The sequence below is a fragment of the Hyperolius riggenbachi genome, chromosome 4 (assembly GCF_040937935.1).
Source record: "Hyperolius riggenbachi isolate aHypRig1 chromosome 4, aHypRig1.pri, whole genome shotgun sequence".
NCBI lineage: Eukaryota > Metazoa > Chordata > Amphibia > Anura > Hyperoliidae > Hyperolius > Hyperolius riggenbachi.
This window is the reverse complement of record NC_090649.1, coordinates 131790723-131814664: the sequence shown is the minus strand read 5'-3', so window position 1 is coordinate 131814664 and position 23942 is coordinate 131790723. Positions and strand designations below refer to the sequence as shown.

The window sequence follows — 23942 nt, the reverse complement described above, 5'->3', positions numbered from 1 at the left end:
TGCTGCCGCCATGCAGGAACTTGGACAGCGGGCATGGTAGCACATTGGAGAGCTGGCTAGAGGCGGATTATTTTGGCGGCACGGAGAGCAGGCATGGAGGCGTCACAGAGAGCTGGCCAGAGGCGGATTATTGCAGTGACACATAGAGCGGGCATGGAGGCGGATAATTGGTAGCATGGAACCGGACTGAGTGGCCGCGGAATTTAAATGACTACAGTGGGGGCACCTAATGAGGCTGGCGGAAGAGCGAGAAGGAAAGGTGATTGACGTGCAGCAAACCGCATGCACAGAGGCAAATAGTAAGAAACGGTTTTGTGTTTTTTTTTTCAATTTGAGTACTACTTTTTTGCTGCCTTTGGACCATAAGACAGTCTGGGGAAGAAAAAGTGCATCTTATGGTCTGAAAAATACGGTAAGTGAGAATTGCCCGGTTGCAATTCCACTGCAACCAACAGAACATGCTACAGGGGAGATCCTGACAGAAATGTATACAATTCAAGGTAGGATATATTTGTCAGTAATAGCCACTAAAGCAGACCTTTTGGACCCCAAATCCTATATCCTCGACTAACAACGCTTTTACAAATTATACTTTCAAAAATTGGATTGGTGGGTTGTTTTTGACTGTATAATTTGTAAAAGCGTTGTTAGTCGAGGATATAGGATTTGGGGTCCAAAAGGTCTGCTTTAGTGGCAGATATATATGACCCACTGCTAACAAATATATCCTACCTCGAACTGTATACATTTCTTTATTTTAATGACTAATTAAAAGTTACGTTTTAATGATCCCACCTAGGGAGCTAATACATAACTGGCCTATTAAATCTACACATAAAGAGTCCTTACATAACAGGTCACAGACGTAACCAAGAATTATTAGTCATCATAGCAAGATTTTATTCAGGCCCCTCCTCCCCCAAGGTTCACTTGAGCAATATTATGCTCTCTAGTGGACATGAGTGGATGCAGCAATGTACTGTACACTCACATAAAACACTGTGTGGGGGAAACAGACAGCTGCTATCCACAGATGCAGAACTTTCTGGAATCCTGTGTGGACAGCATGTTTCCTGGGCATTCCATTAGAAATACTAATTCAGGCAGTCCCCACCTAACAAACATGTTCCATTACAGAATATTGTTTGTAAGTTGAATTGGTTTGTAAGTTGACACCTGTGTTAAACATGGTGATAAGTGGATAATTCATACCCCCCAACTTTTTGAGATGAGAAAAAGGGACACTTAAGCCACGCCCCCGCCACACCCTCACCATGCCTCTAGTCACGCATACCATAAAGATTTCATAAGAAAAATATGTTGTTTTATAATTCAAACCACACTGGTCCTTTCTATCCTGGCTCATTTTCCTTCATATTAACATTTTAAAATTAGTATTCTATCAATTTAAAGGAAAAAAAAAGGGACAGTTGGGAGCTATGGTATATGTAGTCAGGTGTATATGTCCCCAGTATATGTAGCCTGAAGTGTATGTCCCAGTATCTGTAGCCAGAGGCATTTGTCCCCAGTATATGTAGCCAGGTGTATATGTCCCCAGTATATATAGCCAGGTGTATATGTCCCCAGTATATGTAGGCAGGGGTATATGTCCCCAGTATATGTAGCCAGAGGTATATGTCCCCAGTATATGTAGCCAGGGGGTATATGTCCCCAGTATATGTAGTTAGGGGTATATGTCCCAGTATATGTAGCCAGGGGTATACATGCCCAGTATATGTAGCCAGGGGGTATATGTCCCCAGTATATGTAGCCAGGGGTATACATGCCCAGTATATGTAGCCAGGGGTATATGTCCCCAGTATATGTAGCCAGAGGTATATGTCCCCAGTATATGTAGCCAGGGGGTATATGTCCCCAGTATATGTAGTTAGGGGTATATGTCCCAGTATATGTAGCCAGGGGTATACATGCCCAGTATATGTAGCCAGGGGGTATATGTCCCCAGTATATGTAGCCAGGGGTATATGTCCCCAGTATATGTAGCCAGGGGGTATATGTCCCCAGTATATGTAGCCATGGGGTATATGTCCCCAGTATATGTAGCCAGGGGGTAGATGTCCCCAGTATATGTAGCCAGGGGGTATATGTCCCCAGTATATGTAGCCAAGGGTATATGTCCCCAGTATATGTAGCCAGGGGGTATATGTCCCCAGTATATGTAGCCAGGGGTATACATGCCCAGTATATGTAGCCAGGGGGTATATGTCCCCAGTATATGTAGCCAGGGGGTATATGTCCCCAGTATATGTAGCCAGGGGTATATGTCCCCAGTATATGTAGCCAGGGGGTATATGTCCCCAGTATATGTAGCCAGGGGTATACATGCCCAGTATATGTAGCCAGGGGTATATGTCCCCAGTATATATAGTCAGGGTAATATATGTGCCCAGTATATATAGCCAGGGGTATATGTCCCCAGTATATGTAGCCAGGGGGTATATGTCCCCAGTATATGTAGCCAGGGGGTATGTGTCCCCAGTATATGTAGCCAGGGGTATACATGCCCAGTATATGTAGCCAGGGTGTATATGTCCCCAGTATATGTAGCCAGGGGTATTGGGCAGAAGAGGAAAGAAAAGATCGAGGCACCAGCCGCAAAACAGTGTACTAATGCAGCGGTGAGCAGAGCGGACATCACCCGTTCCAGCGGCCGGCTTCCTACTTCCTGTTTCGCGGAAACAGGAATAGGAAGCCGGTCACCGAACAGCATGTAAACTAAACACCCGCTGGCCGCTGCGCAGGATCTCTGCATTTTATGATGGCCGGGGACTCACGAGGGGGGCATGATGGAGGGAGAGGGGGGAGGAAGGAAGGAGTGATGTCCGCTCTGCTCACCGCTGCATTAGTACACTGTTTTGCGGCTGGTGCCTCGATCTTTTCTTTCTCTCCTCACGCCTCACCTCTGCCTGCCGGGACACAAGGGGGGGTATCCCGGGACAGCGGGACCCCTCCCCCAACCCGTGACCGTCCCGATGAATCCGGGACGGTTGGGGACCCTGGGATAATTGATTTACTTTTGGACAACTCTGGACATTTACTTTTGGACAACTCTGGACATATAGCAATCACTGTTTTTGTGGTTGTTTTCAATGTGTTTTTAAAGAGAGTTTTAACTACTTATAACAGTTTATACAATACTGCAACATTTAACAACACAAATAGTTAAAATAAAATAGCATTATATAATTTGTACATAAGGACAACTTTGAAACATAACTTGAGTTGTTTGTAAGTAGAAGACTGTCTGTATCTCTCTTGTAGGTTCTTGGAAACAGTGATGTCACTTCCTGCAAGCATCGCACTGCCACAACACCTTCCTGCAGGCCCTGCATCTGAGATTGCTTCAATCCTCACATTAGGGCATATTACAAAATAACACTTAAGTTGCCATGTGCAGGCAGCATGCAGCTATGTTACCATCACTAACACCAGTTATGAAACACGAGTTGCCCAAATAGCACAACCTGCATTCGCTTGGCCATGTGAATGTTGCTAGTGTAATGCTCAGTATACTAGCAATGCGCGCAATTGAGAATCTGTGGAGGGAGCTAAAGATCAGGGTGATGGCAAGAAGACCCTCCAACCTGAAAGATTTGGAGCTCATTGCTAAAGATGAATGGGCAAAAATACCCATGGAGACATGCAAAAAGCTGGTCTGCAATTATAGGAAGTGTTTGTTTGCTGTAATAGCCAATAAAGGCTTTTCTATTGACTATTGAAAAGGGTATGAATAATTTTGGACTGGATACTTTTTGCTCAAATTTAAATAAAAACTGAGAAATGTTTTTTTCCACAATAATGTCTCTTGTACATCATCTTATTATCTTTTGGGAGACACCTATGTAATTTCCCATCAAAAAATTACTTGCTGGTTGAATAAAAATACCTTTAAGTATAATTATGGGCAGCACTGTAGGTAATGTGCATTGAGATATTTGGCAATGCGTGCTACAAAACAGGCATAAGTAACAATAAAATTGACGTGTGCTACCTCTGCACGGCAATTTTATCGTCTTTTGTGAATATGCCCCATTGCTCCCATCCTAGACAATTTCTCATTCTAAGTACATGTTGTGGGATAATGGGCTAATGAAAAAAAAGTTCTAGGCTCTGTAGCAACTGCTTAAAGCCATGGCTATTGCCATGCCCCTATAACAAACAACAGGCAAAGGTACATACCTCTGTCCAGCAGTTGTGAAAAGGATCATATGCTTCAACACTGTAAATTCTCTGGCTGCCATCAAAGCCCCCAATTGCATAGACTTTTCCGCACACTGCTGCCATCTTGTGCCGCCATCTGCCCACACTCAGGTATTCTATCTGTATCCACTTATTTATGGATGAGTTGTATTTCCACACTTCATGCTGTGTTTCTTTACCACCTAAAACAATGATATATTATTACATCTACAGCCTAGACAGGTAAACTTCAATAATTCTTCAGTTTACATTTTCATGAAAAAGGCAAAAAAATCCTGATTTGCTATCTTCAACTAGACAAACTATGAAGCAGAACACCACCCAGCTAATGTTTTTACTTCTCTCTGTTATGGCCATTAAGAGAGCTAGTGCTGCTGGCAGATTCTCTGCAAGAGAGGACTAGGACCATTTGGATTGGGGGCCAAAGGCAACCAAGAGGTCTTGGGAGGAGGGTGATGGGAAACAGGGGTGCTTAAAAAAGTGGGTAATGACACAAGTGTCAAATTAACATGATGATATTTCTCCAGTGCCCCAGCTTCTCAATGGGCATTAGTGTTTTTCCTGTCTTTCAGCACCCTGAGGTGTCTGAACGTTCACCAGAATGCGTTACAGTTTTCTAGATTATCCCACGATATGTCCTCATCTGTTTAGTACTTGCTTACCACTGACGGGGGCAGGGATCACCACTGTGGTCACCTATGACTTCTGACAGAGATTGGGAGCCATAAATCACTGCTACCTGATTTTGATGACTAACTTTGACTGATGACAGATATTAGGGGCCACCTATGGTTGCTGGTGGATATTGGAAGCCAGCTAGGACTGCTGACCGATATTGCAGGCTACTTACGACTGGTGGCTGATACTGTGGGCCACCTATGACTGCTGGCAGATATTGGGAGCCACCTATGACTGCTGGAAGATATCGGGGGCCCAACTATGACTGCTTGTAAATATAGGTGTAAAGGTTGCATACAAATCATGCATTGCACACCCAGCATGAGACACTTTATGAGCAATGCATGAATGATGCAACCAAATGAAAGTGTCACTGTTCAGGAAATGACTGAAATACTGAGACAAGGCGGAAATGAATAATGAGAGTTTATTAACCAAGAACAAAAGGAATGTGGCCAGCAATGTTAATGGCAACAATATGCAATGATAAATCTCATGCAGAGCAATGGTAATGTTATGCAATAATAATCTCGAGCATACACACAATCTACACACTCTACAGGCAATGTATTCAACTTGATATACACATGCCATCCGGAGTAAATACAAATAGATCACCTTGCATAAGGAGTAATGCAGATCAGGAAGCAGGAAATTTGCGCGCATGAGGCAGGTGGACAAAAAGGGCGCCGCCATTCACTCCTATAATAAATATCGTTTAACGGGCGCCCAACAGGAAAAAAGGGCGCCGGAGAAAAATAACGTTTTACAAGCGGCGCCCTGAGACTTTTAATGTTTTATAACTGCTTCTCACGAATACACATTATTTAATGATTTTTAATTTTTTAATTTATTTTATATTATTTTTAAACGAAAAACAGTACAGTATTTTTTTAAAACGTTATTAATGCTTATCACAGGGGGGTCTTAGGTTTAGGCACCACCAGGGGGGGTCTTAGGTTTAGGCACCACCAGGGTTGTCTTCGGTTTAGGCACCACAAGCAGGGGTCTTAGGTTTAGGCACCACCAGGGGGGGGGGGGTCTTCGGCTTAGGCACTACCAGGGGGGGTCTTAGGTTTAGGCACCACCAGGGGGGGTCTAGGGGTTAGGGGTCGGTACAGGGAGGCTTCTGTGTGAGAGTAGGGTTAGGTATAGTTTTAGTAACATTCTTATTAATCTTTTATAAAACGTTATTATACATTTTACTTTTTAAACAGGCAATATTAACATTTTTACAATTCCTGATTTCATACACATTATTTAATGATTTATAACTTTATAAAACATTATTTTTAAATGAAATATAGCACAATTTTTTTTTTACGTTATTCATGCTTATCGTTTAAAACCCTGCGCCCTTTTTTCCCAGCGCCCTTTTTTAACGTACGCTGCAGATCAACCCAGTGCATATATATATATATATATATATATATATATATATATATATATATATATATATATATATATATATATTATTGTGTGCACACAGACCCTGGAACCTGGTTATCTATACACAGTGGATATTTACAATATATACAAGAGATATTTCGCAGTACAGAAGGAGCAAGCTAATGGGCAGTCATACAGGCAAAACATTAACCAGGATATCAAACCAAACAGTGTAGTCGCTAGGCAAAGAATAGTCGAGAATAAAGCTAGAGGTCATACACCGGTAATCAAGAACAAAGGATAACAGGATACAAGGGCCAGAACTCAGGCTAGGAGGGCCAGGTCACAGCTATCATGAGCTAGCACTAGAGTAGTGCTCAGACTTGGCTTTTATCCCTGTGCAGAGACATCAGGTGATTATCCAAATCTCCTCCCAACAATAGTCTGTAGAGGAGAACAAGTTTTGGGAGAGTGAGCCCTCTGCTGGCAGGCAGGATAACAACATGCTTCTTAATTATTAATAGTGACATCTGCTGGTGAAGAGAGAAGTTCATGAAGCACATTCACAGAGATGTCACCAGCAGAGGCAGAGCCTGACAATAGGGAGTCACCTATGACTGCCGGCAGATGTGGGGAGTTGCCTAGGACTGCTGTCAGATATTGGGAGCCACATATGACTGCTGTCAGATATTGGAAGCCTCCTGTGACTGCTGGCTGATATTAGGGGCCACCTATGACTGCTGGCAGATATTAGGAGCCACCTATGACTGCTGGCTGATATTAGGGGCCACCTATTACTGCTGGCAGATATTAGGGGCCACCTATGACTGCTGGCTGATATTAGGGGCCACCGATGACTGCTGGCATATATTAGGAGCCATCTAATATAAACCTCAAAAAACCCTCCCTGGACCCAGATGCAATGACCAGCTACAGACCTGTCTCTAACCTTCCCTTTCTGGGCAAGCTAATTGAAAAAGCTGTTTACCTCCAGCTAGAAGCCAAAATCCTACAAAACAACAGTTATGACCCATTCCAGTCTGGCTTCAGGAAACACCACAGCACTGAAACGGCCCTCATCCAAATATGCAACCACCTGCTCATGGCAAGAGACAGAGGAGAGTGCTCCATCCTCATACTGCTAGACCTTTCTGCAGCCTTTGATACAGTTGACCATGACATCTTGATAAACAGGCTACAGGAATACTGCGGCATTGATGGCATAGTTCTTCAGTGGTTCCAATCCTTCTTGAGTGGCAGAACCCACAAAGTGTCTATGGGGCCCTTCCTGTCCACCCCTGTATCACTTAGGTATGGGGTGCCCCAGGGCTCAATCCTCTCTCCCCTGCTTTTCACGATTTACATGTTACCGCTGGGAAAACTAATCCAAAAACATGGCCTGACATACCACTGCTATGCAGACGACACTCAACTATATCTTTCCTTCAAGCCTGGTGTGACAGACCCAACTCTAACTATAAACGCCTGCTTACGTGAACTACAGCAATGGATGAATGACAACTGGCTGAAACTAAATGCAGACAAAACTGAAGTCATTCTGATAGGAGGGCAGAGCATGATAACAAAACAACTTAACTTGCAGTCTTCACCACTGGGAATAGGAGGCACGGATCTGCGCAGCTCTGATCATGTGCGTAGCCTGGGAGTTCTAATTGATTGGGATTTAAACTTCAGAACTCAAATCTCTGCTGTGGTGAAATCATCCTATTTTCACCTGAAGAACATTGCAAAAATCAAGCACCTCATACCCCCATAAGATCTGCTAACCTTAGTCCACACCTTCATCACATCTCGACTGGACTACTGCAATGCTCTCTACACTGGCCTTCCAAAAAAGGTCTTGTACCGACTACAGCTGATACAGAATACTGCTGCCAGACTGCTAACCAACCAACCCCGTCACTGCCACATAATGCCAGTTCTGCACTCCCTTCACTGGCTACCTATAGAATGGAGGGTCCTATTCAAGATCGGCCTACTGACATTTAAATCCCTGAATAATTTAGGCCCTGGATACATGAAAGATATGTTGCAGCTGCGTAGCAATCCCCGCATTCTCAGATCAACAGGTTCTAATAATCTAGTCATACCCAGAGTCCACTTGGAAACTTTTGGTCCCAGAGCCTTCTGTCATGCTGCCCCTACGTTTTGGAACTCCTTACCTCAACAGATCAGGACAGCTCCATCCCTGGACGTGTTTAAATCCAGACTGAAAACCCACCTGTTCAGTTTGGCATTTGCAGAAATATAACTTTTGTTGTGTGAATACTTCATCCTACTAATTACTGAATCTGAGAGAGCCTAAGCGCTTTGAGTCCTATGGGAGAAAAGCGCTATAGAAATGTTATTGTATTGTATTATTGTATTATCTATGACTGCTGGCTGATATTAGGAGCCACCTATGACTGCTGGCTGATATTAAGGGCCAGCTAAGACTGCTGGATGATATTAGGGGCCACCTATGACTGCTGGCAGATATTAGGGGCCACCTATGACTACTGGCTGATATTAGGGGCCACCTATGACTGCTGGCTGATATTAGGGGCCACCTATGACTACTGGCTGATATTAGGGGCCACCTATGACTACTGGCTGATATTAGGGGCCACCTATGACTGCTGGCAGATATTAGGGGCCACCTATGACTACTGGCTGATATTAGGGGCCACCTATGACTACTGGCTGATATTAGGGGCCACCTATGACTGCTGGCAGATATTAGGGGCCACCTATGACTACTGGCTGATATTAGGGGCCACCTATGACTGCTGGCTGATATTAGGGGCTGCCTATTACTGCTGGCTAATATTAGGAACCACCTATGAGCTATGCTGGCTGATATTGGGGGAGGTCACCTATGACTGCTGGCTGAGATTGGGAGCCACCCATGACTGCTGGCTGAGATTGGGAGCCAACTATGACTACTGGCTGATATTAGGGGCCACCTATGACTGCTGGCTGATGTTGGCAGCCATCTATGACTGCTAGCTGATATTAGGGGCCGCCTATTAATGCTGGCTATTAGGGGCCACCCATGACTGCAGGCTGATATTGTTAGACAAACAAAGATTGAGCAGACATATTACTGCAAAAAATATTTGCTAGTATAGACACAAGTGTGTTTTAGAGGGTAGGGGAGGGGCAAGGTCATCGACCTGGTATAAGGCTATGATGTGTATAAGAAAAAACACAGCAGCTTCGGCGGAACTAGTCGGACGGGCGCAGGAGCGCCCTTGCAGCCATCCCCAGACCCATCTATACTTTCTCATTTGGTAAGCCCTGCCGCATTCCTCCTACTCTTTGCCTCTCCTCGTATCCATCTCACCATTTTCACTTTTTCCTTCTGGTCATACTATAACACATTGTTAATATTGTCACTGTTTGTATCAAACGTTTTCATTATCCTCTATGAGGTCTTATTGTTTGTCACCTGCATGAATAGCAGTTTTATTGTTATGGATGCTTAGTTTAGGAGTTCTATACACTATTATCTGCACGTTTATTGTATTGTGATTATCTCTATGGAACTGTGACAGCACAGCACCAGTGCTTATTCAGTAAATACTAATTGGATGCTTAAATATTAATAGCCATCCACCAATAGACATTCACAATATTCTCTATATATGATATATTATTCTATTGTGCAGGTCTTATTACTACATTGGCGGGTTTATGGTAATTATTAGAATTCATTAGGGGCATTTGGGCTGGGGTATGGGATTGCCTTGTTTTTAATTGTCTTTATCTTTTTGGCATTGGCACAATAAAGTGAGTCTTTTTTGCATATACTTTTGGTCTCAGCACCAGTCATTTGTTTGTTGTATTGACCATCTTCATAATGCAGGCTGATATTGGGGACCACCTATGATGCTGGCTGATATTGGGGAAGGTTACCTATAACTACTGGCTGATATTAGGGGCCACCTATGACTGCTGGCTGATGTTGGGAGCCATCTATGACTGTTGGCTGATATTGGGAGCCACCTATGACTGCTAGCTGATATTAGGCGCCGCCTATTACTGCTGGCTATTAGGGGCCACCCATGACTGCTGGCTGATATTGGGGGCCACCTATGATGCTGGCTGATATTGGGGAAGGTCACCTATAACTGCTGGCTGATATTAGGGTCCACCTATGACTACTGGCTGATGTTGGGAGCCATCTATGACTGTTGTCTGATATTGGGAGCCACCTATGACTGCTGGCTGATATTGGGAGCCACTTATGACTGCTGGCTGAGATTGGGAGCCACTTATGACTGCTGGCTGAGATTGGGAGCCACCTATGACTGCTGGCTGATGTTGGGAGCCACCTATGACAGCAGGCTGATATTGGGAGCCACCTATGACTGCTGGCTGAGATTGGGAGCAGACATAATAAACCCCCTATAACAAATACTGAGAAGCCGCTTGTGTAAATGCTTTAAAGGACACATCCAAGGACATAAAAAAAAAAAAAAAGGATCTATTTACCCAGGGCTTCATTCAGCCCTTGGCAGCCGATATGTCCCATAGCTCCGGTGTCCTGGGATCCCCTTTGTTGGAGATGCCGACATCTTCTGCACCTGCGCAAGCGAGCGCTGTGCCGCTGGCACTCCAGGGGCTGGGAGCACCTGCACAGAACGCTCCATGTCACATGAGCACGATTGCGAGCGGTGTGGCAGGGGGATCATGCAGAAGATCTCGAACGGAGGGGATCCCGGGACATTGGAGCTGCGGCGAGGGACATATTGCATACCTGTCCTTTAAGATGGAGCATCTCTGATAGGGACTGCCAGGCTGCACTGTCACTCACCTGGTACTTGCTCCTGCATGACTCTACAATGGGGTTTCTTAGAACGCTATCTTCCCAGCTTCACCTCCTCAAAAGAGAGTGAGGCGGGGCTGGGGGAATTGTGTTCTTGAGAGTTGCTGCTTAGCAAAAAGAAAGCCACTTGGGTGTGGTGATTGGATATGTAACAGTATGGCCCTATTAGCACGTGCAGACGGCCCTAAAAAGCCCCTTTTAGGGAACAGAGTGGCCCAGGAGGGAAATGCCTCTCTAACCCCTGTGTTTAACTTTTAAGGAACAAGTGAAGTTAAACGCATATATTTCTATTGGATGGCCATTTCAATGACTTTCCATCTTTTAAATGAAGCTAGAATAGCAGCACTTGCCTCCTGGGAGACCACAGAACAATACTGGGCAGAATTCTGCTTGAATATAAATGCAAGACAATAGTGTAGCAGGCTGCCAGGACACAGGCTGCAGATAAGAGAACAAATATTCCACAAAAGAAGCCTGGCCAATGCTAGAAAGAAATTGTTACAACTTTTTACATGAGGTTATTGAAGGACAAAAGCAGGAGTCACGGGATTATATGTGACCGGCTAAATTTACACATACACTGAATTTTCACATTAAAGCGGATCCGAGATTAAAAACTAACTATAACAAGTAACTTGTCTATATATCTTATGTAAAGGTTAGATAGTTTACACAGCATATGTAGCTGCAAACAGCTTCAAAAGTGTATGATAATGATACAATGAGGGCAGCCATGTTCTGTTTGTCACATGCTGAGGGCTGGAGATGCTATTAGTTTACCTGTGTGTAAATTCAGTCCCCTCTCCTCCTCCCCCTCTGAAATCAATGGCTAGTAACCACCTCCTCCTCTTTCCCAGACTGAGCTCCCATAAGCCCTTGCTACAGTGCCAAGGCACAAAATGAGCTGTGGGCGAGGCATGTTTAGTTTATAGGGAATTCGAGTATTAAAACAAAACAAAAAAAGTATATGGCTTGAGGAATGCCCTCTAAACTATATGAAAGGAACACAATTATGCAATGAGTAAAAGTTTATCTCGGATCCACATTAAGCACTGGTTCAAACACACTTTTATATTCATTTAGTAAAATGCTGCATTATAAAAACAAACAGCAGATAACAGATCTCAGTGAGTGACCTATTTATTGAGGGTCCTCCACCCTACATACCCTATACTTCTGTATTAGAGGGGTTGGGCCAGAGCAGGATAATCCACCAGGCAACCTAGGCAGGTGTTTGGGGCCCTGTGGGCATCAAGGGATGTGCCTGTCACCTTCTTTGACCTCTCTCTATTTCAGCTTACCAGAAGGACCACGAGGGGGCCCAAAATCTACTAACTTGCCTAGGGGCCCCATTACATATTAATCCATCTCTGGGTTGGGCTAACATTTACATAATAAATATGGGGTGCAGGTGTGTCACCCACTACAAGGCTTATAGGAAAACATTATTGTTATGGTAAGAGCTCTGTTGACTGTTCCACTGAGGCGAGAGTAACCCTTAAAGTGCAGAAGCTAAGTGACTTTGCTGCCTATTGCGCACCAGGTTGTACTCCAGAGTGCAGCTGTATTTGTCTATTTGTCTGCAATTTATACATTTGCATGAAAAGCCATTTCCAAGAGCAAAAAATAAATACGGAAAAAAACAAACAAAAATGCTATCACAGTGAGATGCAAAAAAAATAAAGTAGCAGTGATTTTGCATGTTTAATTGTGCAACTAGTCTAACAATTGAAAAAAAATGGATGGCATGGGGCCCTCCCCCACACTTAACAATGCGCCCTGCCTAACAATTAAAAAAATGGTTTGGGTCCTCCCTTCCAATCAGGTTAGTTCACAGTGGTCCAGCCCATGTCCAGTCTCCATTGCAGTTTCCACTCATTATAACACGTGTTCTGCAATGGACCATACACTCATTAGATTAGCAGCAGATAGGTCATCAGATAGATCTCTGATCTATCTGATGTGTTTAGGAACATTTTTTACTAGGAACAGATTTCCAATAGATTTCAGTATGAAATCTATTGAAAATCGATGTGATGGCATTTGTTTGCCATCAGATTTCCATTAGGTCCAATGCAAAATGATAAGCCATATCAACAGATCCACCTAGATTTTCCATCATGTCAGATCGATTGAAATTGATAAAAATTGATCGAAATTGTCCACAAATCGATCGATTGGTTAATCGATTTGCGATTGATCAATTTTCAATCGATTGATCGGACGATAATCGGCTGAGTTTAGAGTAGACCAGAACTCTTGCATAGGACAGAATGAAAACATAGAGAAATGCACCTTGAATGAATTTAGAAAGCCTGTTTAATTCTGTGAGAAAACGCGGAAAAGCCGTCGCGTGCGCTCAGAGTAAGGCGGCTGTTTCCGCGTCCAACGTGGCGGTCTGCACGCGTGGGCCTACACCTGCTAGTATGGCCGAACGCAGAGAAACCGCCGCATGCCTTGATAGCGGTGCAGAGGATTCCGCGTCCAGCGCGGCGGGTGGTACGCAAGACATGTCTGGTGTGGCTGGGACTGATAGTCCACACAGGTTCAGAAGGACGCGCGCGCGCGCGCGTTGAGAGGCAGAACTTTTGTGACAGCCAGAGGGGATTTCAGCTGACCAGGCCGGTCAGCTGACGATTGTACCAGTTCCCATTGGTCCAGCACTTAGGGGAGGCGCTGGGGAGCGCTGGGCTATATATACTGGGTGCTGCTCATTCACTGGTTGTCTGCCGTTGCGATCACTACGTGGAAGCACTCAGACCTTATTGTCAGAATCTGTGTTATCATTCTGTTATACTTCAGACTAGTCCCAGGGTGTTGATGATCAAGGACCTCACACCCAAAGATTAGGAATCTGTGTTATCATTCTGTTATACCTCAGACTAATTCCAGGGTGTTGATGATCAAGGACCTCACACCCAAGATTAGGAATCTGTGTTATCATTTTGTTATACTTCAGACTAGTCCCACGGTGTTGATGATCAAGGACCTCACACCCAAGATTAGGAATCTGTGTTATCATTTTGTTATACTTCAGACTAGTCCCACGGTGTTGATGATCAAGGACCTCACACCCAAAGATTAGGAATCTGTGTTATCATTCTGTTATACCTCAGACTAATTCCAGGGTGTTGATGATCAAGGACCTCACACCCAAGATTAGGAATCTGTGTTATCATTTTGTTATACTTCAGACTAGTCCCAGGGTGTTGATGATCAAGGACCTCACACCCAAAGATTAGGAATCTGTGTTATCATTCTGTTATACCTCAGACTAATTCCAGGGTGTTGATGATCAAGGACCTCACACCCAAGATTAGGAATCTGTGTTATCATTTTGTTATACTTCAGACTAGTCCCAGGGTGTTGATGATCAAGGACCTCACACCCAAAGATTAGGAATCTGTGTTATCATTTTGTTATACTTCAGACTAGTCCCAGGGTGTTGATGATCAAGGACCTCACACCCAAAGATTAGGGACTTGTGTTACCATTCTGTTATACTTCAGACTAGTTCCAGGGTGTTGATGATCACGGAGCTCACACCCAAGACTAGGCATTGTGTATTATCTGTTATGACCTTCTGCTTTCCTGACCACTCTTCTGTTCACTGATTTGGTACTTCGCTATATCTGATACTCTGTTGCCAAACCCTGCTTGCCTTAGGATTACCAAATCAGCCTCCTGTCTTTGTACCTTGTATGTCAGTGTGTTGCCGACCTGGCTTGTCCGACCTTAAGAGCTATCTCCCCAGTTAAGAGATAGTTCACAGATCAGTCAGTGGCATCCTTCCATTGGTGTCACTCACGCTCTGGTCCTTCCCTCTCCCAGTCTGACTCCTCCCCACGGGAGAGTCTCAGGCTGTTGAAAGGTACTACTCCAGCAGTATTCCTTACTGCCTTGTACCTGTCCTCCTGGTATTGTTCTCAAAGTATTACTGTTGCACCAAACACTCATATCTCTCAGGTGTCCAGAGGTTAGTAATATATCTGATTATCGGTGATACTGCAGATCATCAATAATCGGGTATATGTCTGTATTCTTGGTGATACTGCAGTTCACCAATAATCAGCCCCTCTCTGTGTTACACCGATCGTTACAAATTCCCCCTCATTTGTGTCTAATCACAAGTTGTAATTTGATCCTCCCCTGTGTCACATGACTGCCATGACAGAGATGGCAGATAAGCCCATTTGAAAGTTAAGGCTGTAAACAATATGTCTGCTTCCATGAATTATGAAGTAGAAAGTGTCCACATTTATATTTGGAATTGTATCAACTGTAACAAATACATGTTTTTCGTTTAAAGGTTATTATGCTGATGTGTATCTTTTAGAGCAGAGAGGAGTTCTGAGTTCAGGTCCACATTGAAGAAAATATGTATTGCCACTTTAAATTTTAAAAGTTTTACTAACTGACTAAGGAAAAGAAAAACTGTCACACTAAGAACAATATAATTGCATCGCATGTGATTTAGTTGTCATCATACATGCCTGAAATGTAGACCTCGTTTCTAAAGGTGATGCATGCAAACTCCACCCATTTTTTATGTTCACTTTCACTGTCTTGGTCACATGCTGGTAACTTTGCTACCTCCAGACGGCTTCTCCTCAAGGGGTCCAGGCAAGTCACTTCAGTCACAAACTTCTCATCTTTGGTGCATCCCCCGATTATCATGAAAACCTCAGACTGAAATTCATGGATTCGAGGCTTTGTTCTCTCAGAGATGATCTACAACAAGAAGCACAAGCAACAGTCATTCACAGGGGCTTACATTGTAATTCCGGTTTTTATCATTATTGATTCATAAAGTGGCAACAAATTCTGTGGCGCTGTACAAAGTAAGAAACAAACACGGAGTACAAAACAATACAGACAGTGGTGTACACCAATACACCTTTACAGTGACAAAAATAACATGATTAATAAAATTGATGACAAATTCCAAGACACAAAAGGGTGAGAGAGCCCTGCCTTTGCGAGCTTACAATCTAAAGGATGGGGGGGGCAACAAAAGGAGGAATTATTCTAGGTTATCTACTAAGGAGTGCCATTTGGCCAGAGGTCAAAGGAGGAATGGCCTAAGTTAGAGCGTATGCTTGTCCGAAAAAGTGTGTTTTGAGGGAGCATTTAAAGATTTCAAAGGTTGGAGATTGGCAGATGTGTTGTGAAGTGGCATTCCAGAGGAGGGGTGAAACACGTGAGAAATCTTTCATCAAAAGATTGCAAAAGGTCTGTTGTTCTTATACAGTATATTTGTCTTTCAAAACAAAAATAAAGAATCTTTAAAAAAAGATTGCAAAAGGCATGCAACACCTATGTCCACGTGCAATCCAGTACATCTGAATGAAATGAAAAGTGACCAATAGTGAAAGAAATATGGAGGCTGCCAACTTGAAACCTACTTACTGTTTGCCTGGTATTAACTCTTCATGAATACTTGACTTAGAAGAAGTATGCACATCAGGTGTTCTGGTTAAAGTCTGACTCCCCTAACTGAACACTTGTTTCAGGTGTGGGACTCAATCTGCTGAAGTTAAAATATCAGCATGAAAGCCACACACCAGGATTTTTTAAACAAATAAAAATGATAATTTCTATATCACTCTCACTATAAGGTAAGTTTAAAACGTTAATAGAATAGAAAGTAACTTTAAGAAGCAATGTAACAACATACAGTAGAATCTAATACAGTATTCAGGATACCTCATTTTATGTTCATCATCCTGGTTTCAGCATCAGAAAAACTTCCTATTTGTATATATCGCAGTACATTGGTATGTAACTCTGCCGTCCCAATGATGTTTAGCCTAGGCTATGATGTCACAGCATCCTGCCCCAGAGGACTCTGGGAGACCAGATTTTATTTATGCTTACCTTAATTTAAGCACACCTTAACTGAGAGAGATATGGAGGCTGCCATATTTATTTCCTTTTAAACAATGCTAATTTTCTGACTGTCCTGCTGATCCTCTGCCTCTAATACTTTTAGCCATAGACAGTGAACAAACATGCAGATCAGGGGTTTCTGACTGAAGTCTGACTAGGTTAGCCAATTGCTTATTTTAGGTGTGTGATTCAGACACTTCTGCTGCCAGGTAGATTGGTAGGGCTTCCAGGCAACTGATATTGTTTAAGAGGAAATAAACATGTCAGCCTCCATATACCTCTCACTTCCTGTTTCCTTTAACCGTTAGGATGCCAGGGCTGGGTTGTCTTTTTGCCACACTGCTCATCATCAACACAGTTGACAGCCACCATGTTTATCAGAAAGGGCCAACCAAATGCTTCAGAGACTTCCTACAAAAGCAGGATGCTGACATCATCCAAGATGGCAAGATAATGGTCAGAGATTACCTCTGTGGAATGTTCTCCTTTAACATATTTTCATTGCTGCATTTTCTATGACACGAGAGAACAAAAATCAAGGAGAAAGTCAGTATTACAGCCAAATTACTACTAAAAAAATGTGCCTGATCTGCTTTAACCATCATTGATATTGGTCAACAAATGTCTAAGAAAAAGTGTTAAGTATTACTAAATTAATCCTTTCCATTGCTGAAAATAATAGTATTAAGTAAGGAGGTATATGGGTAAAAGATTTAAGCCAGGGTGCACCAAAAGTACAGTGGTGTGCCCACATCTGACCATGATTTCATCTTGTATGGCTGCATCTGGTGTTGGGAGAGTTAGCAATGACATAATAATGAATGAACTTTATTGGTGTCCCAAATGATACAATACTAAGGTCCTTTTTCCACGGCCACCTGAACTATGTGCTTGCCGGGCAGTTTGAGCCTCATGTGCGCTTTCCATACACCCGAATGGCAGCATTTTCAACACCCCTTGCGTTATTGTTTGACTCACTGTGGTGTTGCATTAGAGCATGGTCACACGTAGATGCGACGCTACTGGGGGGGGGGAGGTCACCTTTGCAATGCCTGTGCCCAGTGCTAGCAACAAGCACCTGAGCCGGTGCACGGAAGCTGCTGACAGGCGGTGAAATCACTGCTCTTAGACTCCCCACAAGGGGCCTTACTTGTGCAATTTTACTTCTCAATCGCAGCTCCATGTACCAGAATGACAGTGCACCTTACCACTGAGCAAAATGTGAGCAGGGCTGGTATAGAGCAAGACGCATTGGTTGTCTAAATGACAATCGCTTGATTAAATACAATTGAGAATTTGTGTTGCAAACTCTGTTCGGTTAAAGTGGACCTGAACTCAGAATGTCCTCTCTGCTCTAAAAGATACACAACAACATAATAACCTTTAAACAAAAAACATTTCTTTGTTACAGCTGATACAAATCCTGCAATAAATCTGCACTGTTTCTACTTCCTGATTCATGGAAGCAGACATATTGTTAACCTCCTGTGTTTCAAATGGCCGTAACTGCCATAGGCAGTCATGTGACAGCGGGGATATCAGATTACAATTTCTCTATGTTTTCCTTCTGTCTGTGCAAGAGTTCAGGTCTACTTTAACTTTTCTCCTGAGTAGATGTTTTCACACCTGATTAATTAGATACATTTTAGGCACCCAGTAAGCAAGGAAATATCCAAATTAAGTTTGTTGTTACTTTTTATCTACTTTTTAGTGCTTTTTCAGTTGTTAGGTGCTGAAAAGTTATTTTGTAGAAAAATATCTCTAGGGAGAATACTCAGGAGAAAGGTTAATTAAATAAGAGCCTAAAGGCTCATACACACCTCCAACTTAATGCACAACCAACCACACAACATGACCAACCACACAACAAGTTGTGTACCTGACAAGTATGTACACAGTCGCCAACCAACTAAACAACCAACTCCCTTAAAGTGAACCAGAGACTAAGCACCCTTATGTATTTTACAATATATATCAGTGGGGACATTAGAGAAAACACCTACCCTGCTGTCTGTTTCATTTTTAACTGATCAGCTCGCTTCTAATCAGCCCTGATAAAATCCCTGACTGAGCATTCAGTCTGGCTTTGCTATAATGACTCAGCTATAATGATTCCTGAGCAGAGCCACAAGGGGGCAGGCTTGGGCTTGAAAAGACACCAGAGAACACAGACTCAGCTATAATAATTCCTGAGCAAAGCCAGACTGAATGCTCAGTCTGGGATTTTATCATGGCTGCTAAGAAGCAAGCTGAACAGTTAAAAATGAAAGAGCAGGGTAGGTGTTTTCTCTAATGTCCAATTTAAATGGAAAAGGTTTGCACACCTGGTTCACACATATATAGCAAGTACTTAGTCGGGTGCTCAGTCTGTAAACCGGGCTGCAAAAACAGTCCTACAAATACCATAAAAAGAATATTGACTCGCACACCAGCATGAGTTCTTTGCATAAAGAAGTGTACTGAAAATATGTACAGCATCCCAGCCGGGCAAAATAGCATATACAGTTGTGTAGGCAGTTCACAATGGAATACAGCAAGATGGGGTTTAAATCAACACAAGACCCCTAGGGACAGATAGCCTCTGAGTACAACATACAACAATGACATGCCATCAAATAGTCAGCAATGCATGATCACAGAAACACAAGCAATAGATGCATAGAGCGCACATGACATGTAGCAAAAAAATAAGTGTCCCATAGGGGTTTAGTACTACCCTGACAGCGCCGTTTCAGGGGGGGGGGGGGAGGGTCCCTTCATCAGAGGGTATTGATAAGAGGCTCCTTCAAGGCTGTGGTTTTCTCTAATGTCCCCACTGATATATATGGTAAAATACATGAGGGTGCTTCGTCTCTGGTTCACTTTAAATATTATGCATGCAAGCTAAATGCAAGCACAACATGTCCCCATTCAAAAACAACAATATCCCCATTCAAAGGACTTGTACACATACAACCTGCATGAAAGTTGGTCAGATTGATCCACTGGTTGGATCTGGCAAACAACCTGTTATCAGTTAGTCACCTGGTTGTTTGCCAGCCGTACACACACCCAACTTATCTGACAACAGACAAGTTTGGAAGATAGTTGGACAGATTGTTGACAAGTGTGTATGAGTCTTGTACACAGATGCTGCATGAAATGCAGCCGATTATGACTGTCTCTGACCAGAACCTAGCATGTATACAGCAGCCTCTGATGCTCCCGACCAGCAATCAGCCTGGCAGATCAATTTGGCCGAGCACCGGTCTGGCCGCACTTTGTTGATTTATGTTGACTTAGTGAAAAAAAATGAGTCCATACAATACAGAAGTTATGAGCTAATGATAAACAATAACTATCCAAACAAATAAAGTCATATGCTTCAGTAACTATATGTAAGACCATGTTATCCCTTCTCTGATTCTTGTTATTGGAATTTTAAACACACTCATAAAAAATACTGATATATTAGAAATGTTTTATAACAAACTCTAAATTCATCTTTGAAACATGTAGTTCATATTTTTGTCTATTTTTTTAAACTTGTAAGATTATTAATATTCAGAATAAATTTGAACTCCACTTAAAATGTTATTTTTTTTCAAAAAGAATATTTATCGAGATTTAAAAGCATGCAAATTATACAACCAAAGTTCACAGGAACAACACACATCCAACCAGCATCTGATCACTTGGTATTTGATGTATTTTCTATCCATATTTACTTTTATTTTTTATTTAAGTATTTATATAGCGCTGACATCTTCCGCAGCGCTGTACAGAGTATATATTGTCTTGTCACTAACTGTCCCTCAGAGGGGCTCACAATCTAATCTCTACCATAGTCATGTCTATATCGTGTAGTGTATGTATCATAGTCTAGGGCCAATTTAGGGGGAAACCAATTTACTTATCTGTATGTTTTTGGGATGTGGGAGGAAACCAAAGTGCCCAGAGGAAACCCACGCAGACACAGGGAGAACATGCAAACTCTTTGCATATGTTGACCTGGATGGGATTCGAACTGGGGACCCAGTGCTGCAAGGCGAGAGCGCTAACCAATACGCCCCCATCTTTACTTGTACAAATATTTTTGATTTCACGTAGGGATAGGTGTTGCATGAATTTTGTTCACGTCTGTATTTTTTAAACCTGTAATGTTACATACAGGACTCAAATATTGATACACTTTGACAGTCAGGCTTGTTTTCTCCCTTAGAAAAGAAACCATCAGCAGGTGGAGACAGAGGACAGTAAGAGTACCCAGCAGTGTCTCGTTCACTAAAGGCAATAGAGGGAAAACACAGGGGAAAAAACAGCTTTAAAAAATGAATTAACCTGAATATGTATTTAAAGGGAGCACATACAGGATTAGCAATTTCCTCATTACTGAACTGACCCCATAAAGTATTTTGTTAAGCATAACAGGACAGAACACAAAGGGGACAAGACCTTATGAACCAGAGTTCAGGGCTAAATCAGAACAATTCAGGTTGGTGCACATGCAGCAATTTGCTCTGATTTGTGGTGACTTTGCCACCTGTGTGACCATAAATAGCAGCATAGTAAACATCTGTGCTAAATTAATGCAAGCAAATCTAACAGGAAACAGCAGAGTAAAAATATGTGGTCGCTGGTACATCTTATTTCTGTGCAGTAAGCAGCAGGGCTGGATGATTAATAAACCACCCAGTCCAGACTTAGCAACTTTGAATCGTGTTGCTCCAACTTTGTAAAAATCTCAATAAATATCCCCAGACGTCAGTAATAGAGATGGGATGAATCCAACATTTCTTTGAACCCATATCCAAAAACTTTTTTGAATATCTCAAACTTTTCAAATATAACGGATCCTGTACATAAGAATTGTGTGATCCGTGTGAGAAACAGCAATCCAAACTCATGTCTTCCTGTGTCTCTTATGTGTCCTTCTGTGCCCCCATGTGTCCTTCTTGTGCCCCCAAGTTTCCTTCACTGTCCCCATGTGTCCTCCTCTGTTCCCTCCGTGTGAGAAACAGCAATTCAAACTCGTGTCTTCCTGTGTCCCCTGTGTCTCAATGTGTCCTTCTGTGCCTCCCATGTTTCCTCCATTGTCCCCCATGTGTCCTCCTGTGCCTCAATGTGTCCTTCTGTGCCCCCCATGTTTCCTCCATTGTCCCCATGTGTCCTCCTGTGCCCCCATGTGTCCTTCTGTGCCCCCCCGTGTTTCTTCCATTGTCCCATGTGTTCTCCTGTGTCCCGCTGTGCCCCCATGTGTCCTTCTGTGCCCCCTGTGTTTCCTCCACTGTCCCCCATGTGTTCTCCTCTGTTCCCCCCTTCCTTCTCCGCTTCGCCCCTCCCCACATAGATACAAGTAGCAGCAGCATGGCTCACCTAATCCATTGGAGCCCTAGGTGATCTGAGACCTCGTCTCTCCCTCACAGCTCCCTAGTGCCAGCTTCTGCTGATGACGTGATCAGCAGAGGCACTAGGGGAGCCATGAGGGAGAGAAGAGGCCTCTGATCACAGCTAGAGCCGCTGAATGAGGTGAGCCGTGCTGCTGCTACTTGTATCACTGTGGGGAGAGGGAGGGGGGGGGGGGTAGCTCAGAGGAGGACTGGAGGGGAAGCGGAAGCAACATCGCTTGAGATCCGTTGGATTCGAATCATGGAAAGGATGTTGGCATTAGAATCCCCAAATCTTGAATCTTTCTCAAGATTCAAGAGATTCGGTACACTAATACATCAACCAGCACCATTCCAAAAATCTAATGTTTGGGATGGTGCCAGCTCAGGAATAGGTAAAATGCCACCATTTATTTCAACAGAGCTCTTATAACTATGAAAAATGCAGCTTGTAAGAACATTTCCCAAGGCGTTGCACTGAAGTGCCAGAATAAGGGAAACAACTAAGAAATGTAAGGGTTTTTTTTCTTAATACAATTTACATTTTAAACGTATATAAGTCCAAACAAGTCCTAGACATCCTGCTAAATATTATTTCCAGCAAGTCGCATCAAGAAACAAGAAAACTTTATTTAAAATAAAAAAAATACATCTACCTAATTAGGGCCTGTACACACTGAAAAACGCAAGCAAAATCGCAAGCGCATGCGTTTTTAAAGTGCCTGTAGTTTTAAAAACGCATGCGCTTTTGCCTGCGTTTTTTGTGCGTTTGCGTTTTTCTTGTAATTGCTGATTGGCTAAAGAATCCTTTGTTTTTTTTCTAGTTTACATTTCAACAGGAATCAGGAGATTGCAGAGTCTTCTGGGATACTGACTTCTGAAAAACGCAAGCGCATGCGTTTTTAATGCGTTTTTCATGCGCTGCGCTTAAAAAAGCGCAGCAGGCACTGCGATTGCGTTTTTCTAAAAACGCATCGCACCAGTGTGTACAAGTCATCACGATTTTCATTCTTTTTCAAAAGACCTTGCGATTTTAAAAACGCACGTGTTTTTAAAAACGCAGCGCAAGCGCAGCAGTGTGTACAGGCCCTAAGGAATGAGATGAAAACATATGCAAAAACTAAAGGAGCTAGAGGCTGATATGATAGCATGTCCTTTTCATCAGTAGGTGCTGGATTGTCATTTGTCACTTTGTTTTCAAAGTTGAAACATACTTTAAAAGCCAAGTTAGATTGTATTTTGTAAAAAAAAATAAAAAATAAATAATAATAATAATAAAAGTTAGAAATATTTACAAAAACTTCCACAAACTCAGTATTACTGTAAAAATGAGTATTTCATAGTGTGGTGACCCTGCAAAAATAAATAAATAAATAAAGAAGTACAAGTAAAGAATGAAAACAAAAAAGCTGACATGTATTTCCAGCAGCGACTACATATAGAAGTCTAGAATGCATTTATAGGAGAGGCCTCTGATCACAGCTGGAGCCGCTGAATGAGGTGAGCCGTGCTTCTGCTACTTGTATCACTGTGTATCACAGAATTGGTCATGCAATGTATATTCATAC

The 23942-nt window shown here is 42.8% G+C and overlaps 1 protein-coding gene across 1 annotated transcript in view; it reads right to left on the bottom strand.

The window, feature by feature from the left end:
• Nucleotides 1-23942, bottom strand: part of KLHL6 (kelch like family member 6) — a 77890-nt gene that overhangs the window by 18591 nt on the left and 35357 nt on the right. The window contains exons 4-5 of the mRNA XM_068280707.1: nt 15613-15850; nt 4201-4403 (exon numbers count right to left, since the gene is read on the bottom strand). Of these exons, the coding sequence (XP_068136808.1) occupies nt 4201-4403; nt 15613-15850 (441 nt within the window). The remainder of the gene's footprint in view (nt 1-4200; nt 4404-15612; nt 15851-23942) is intronic.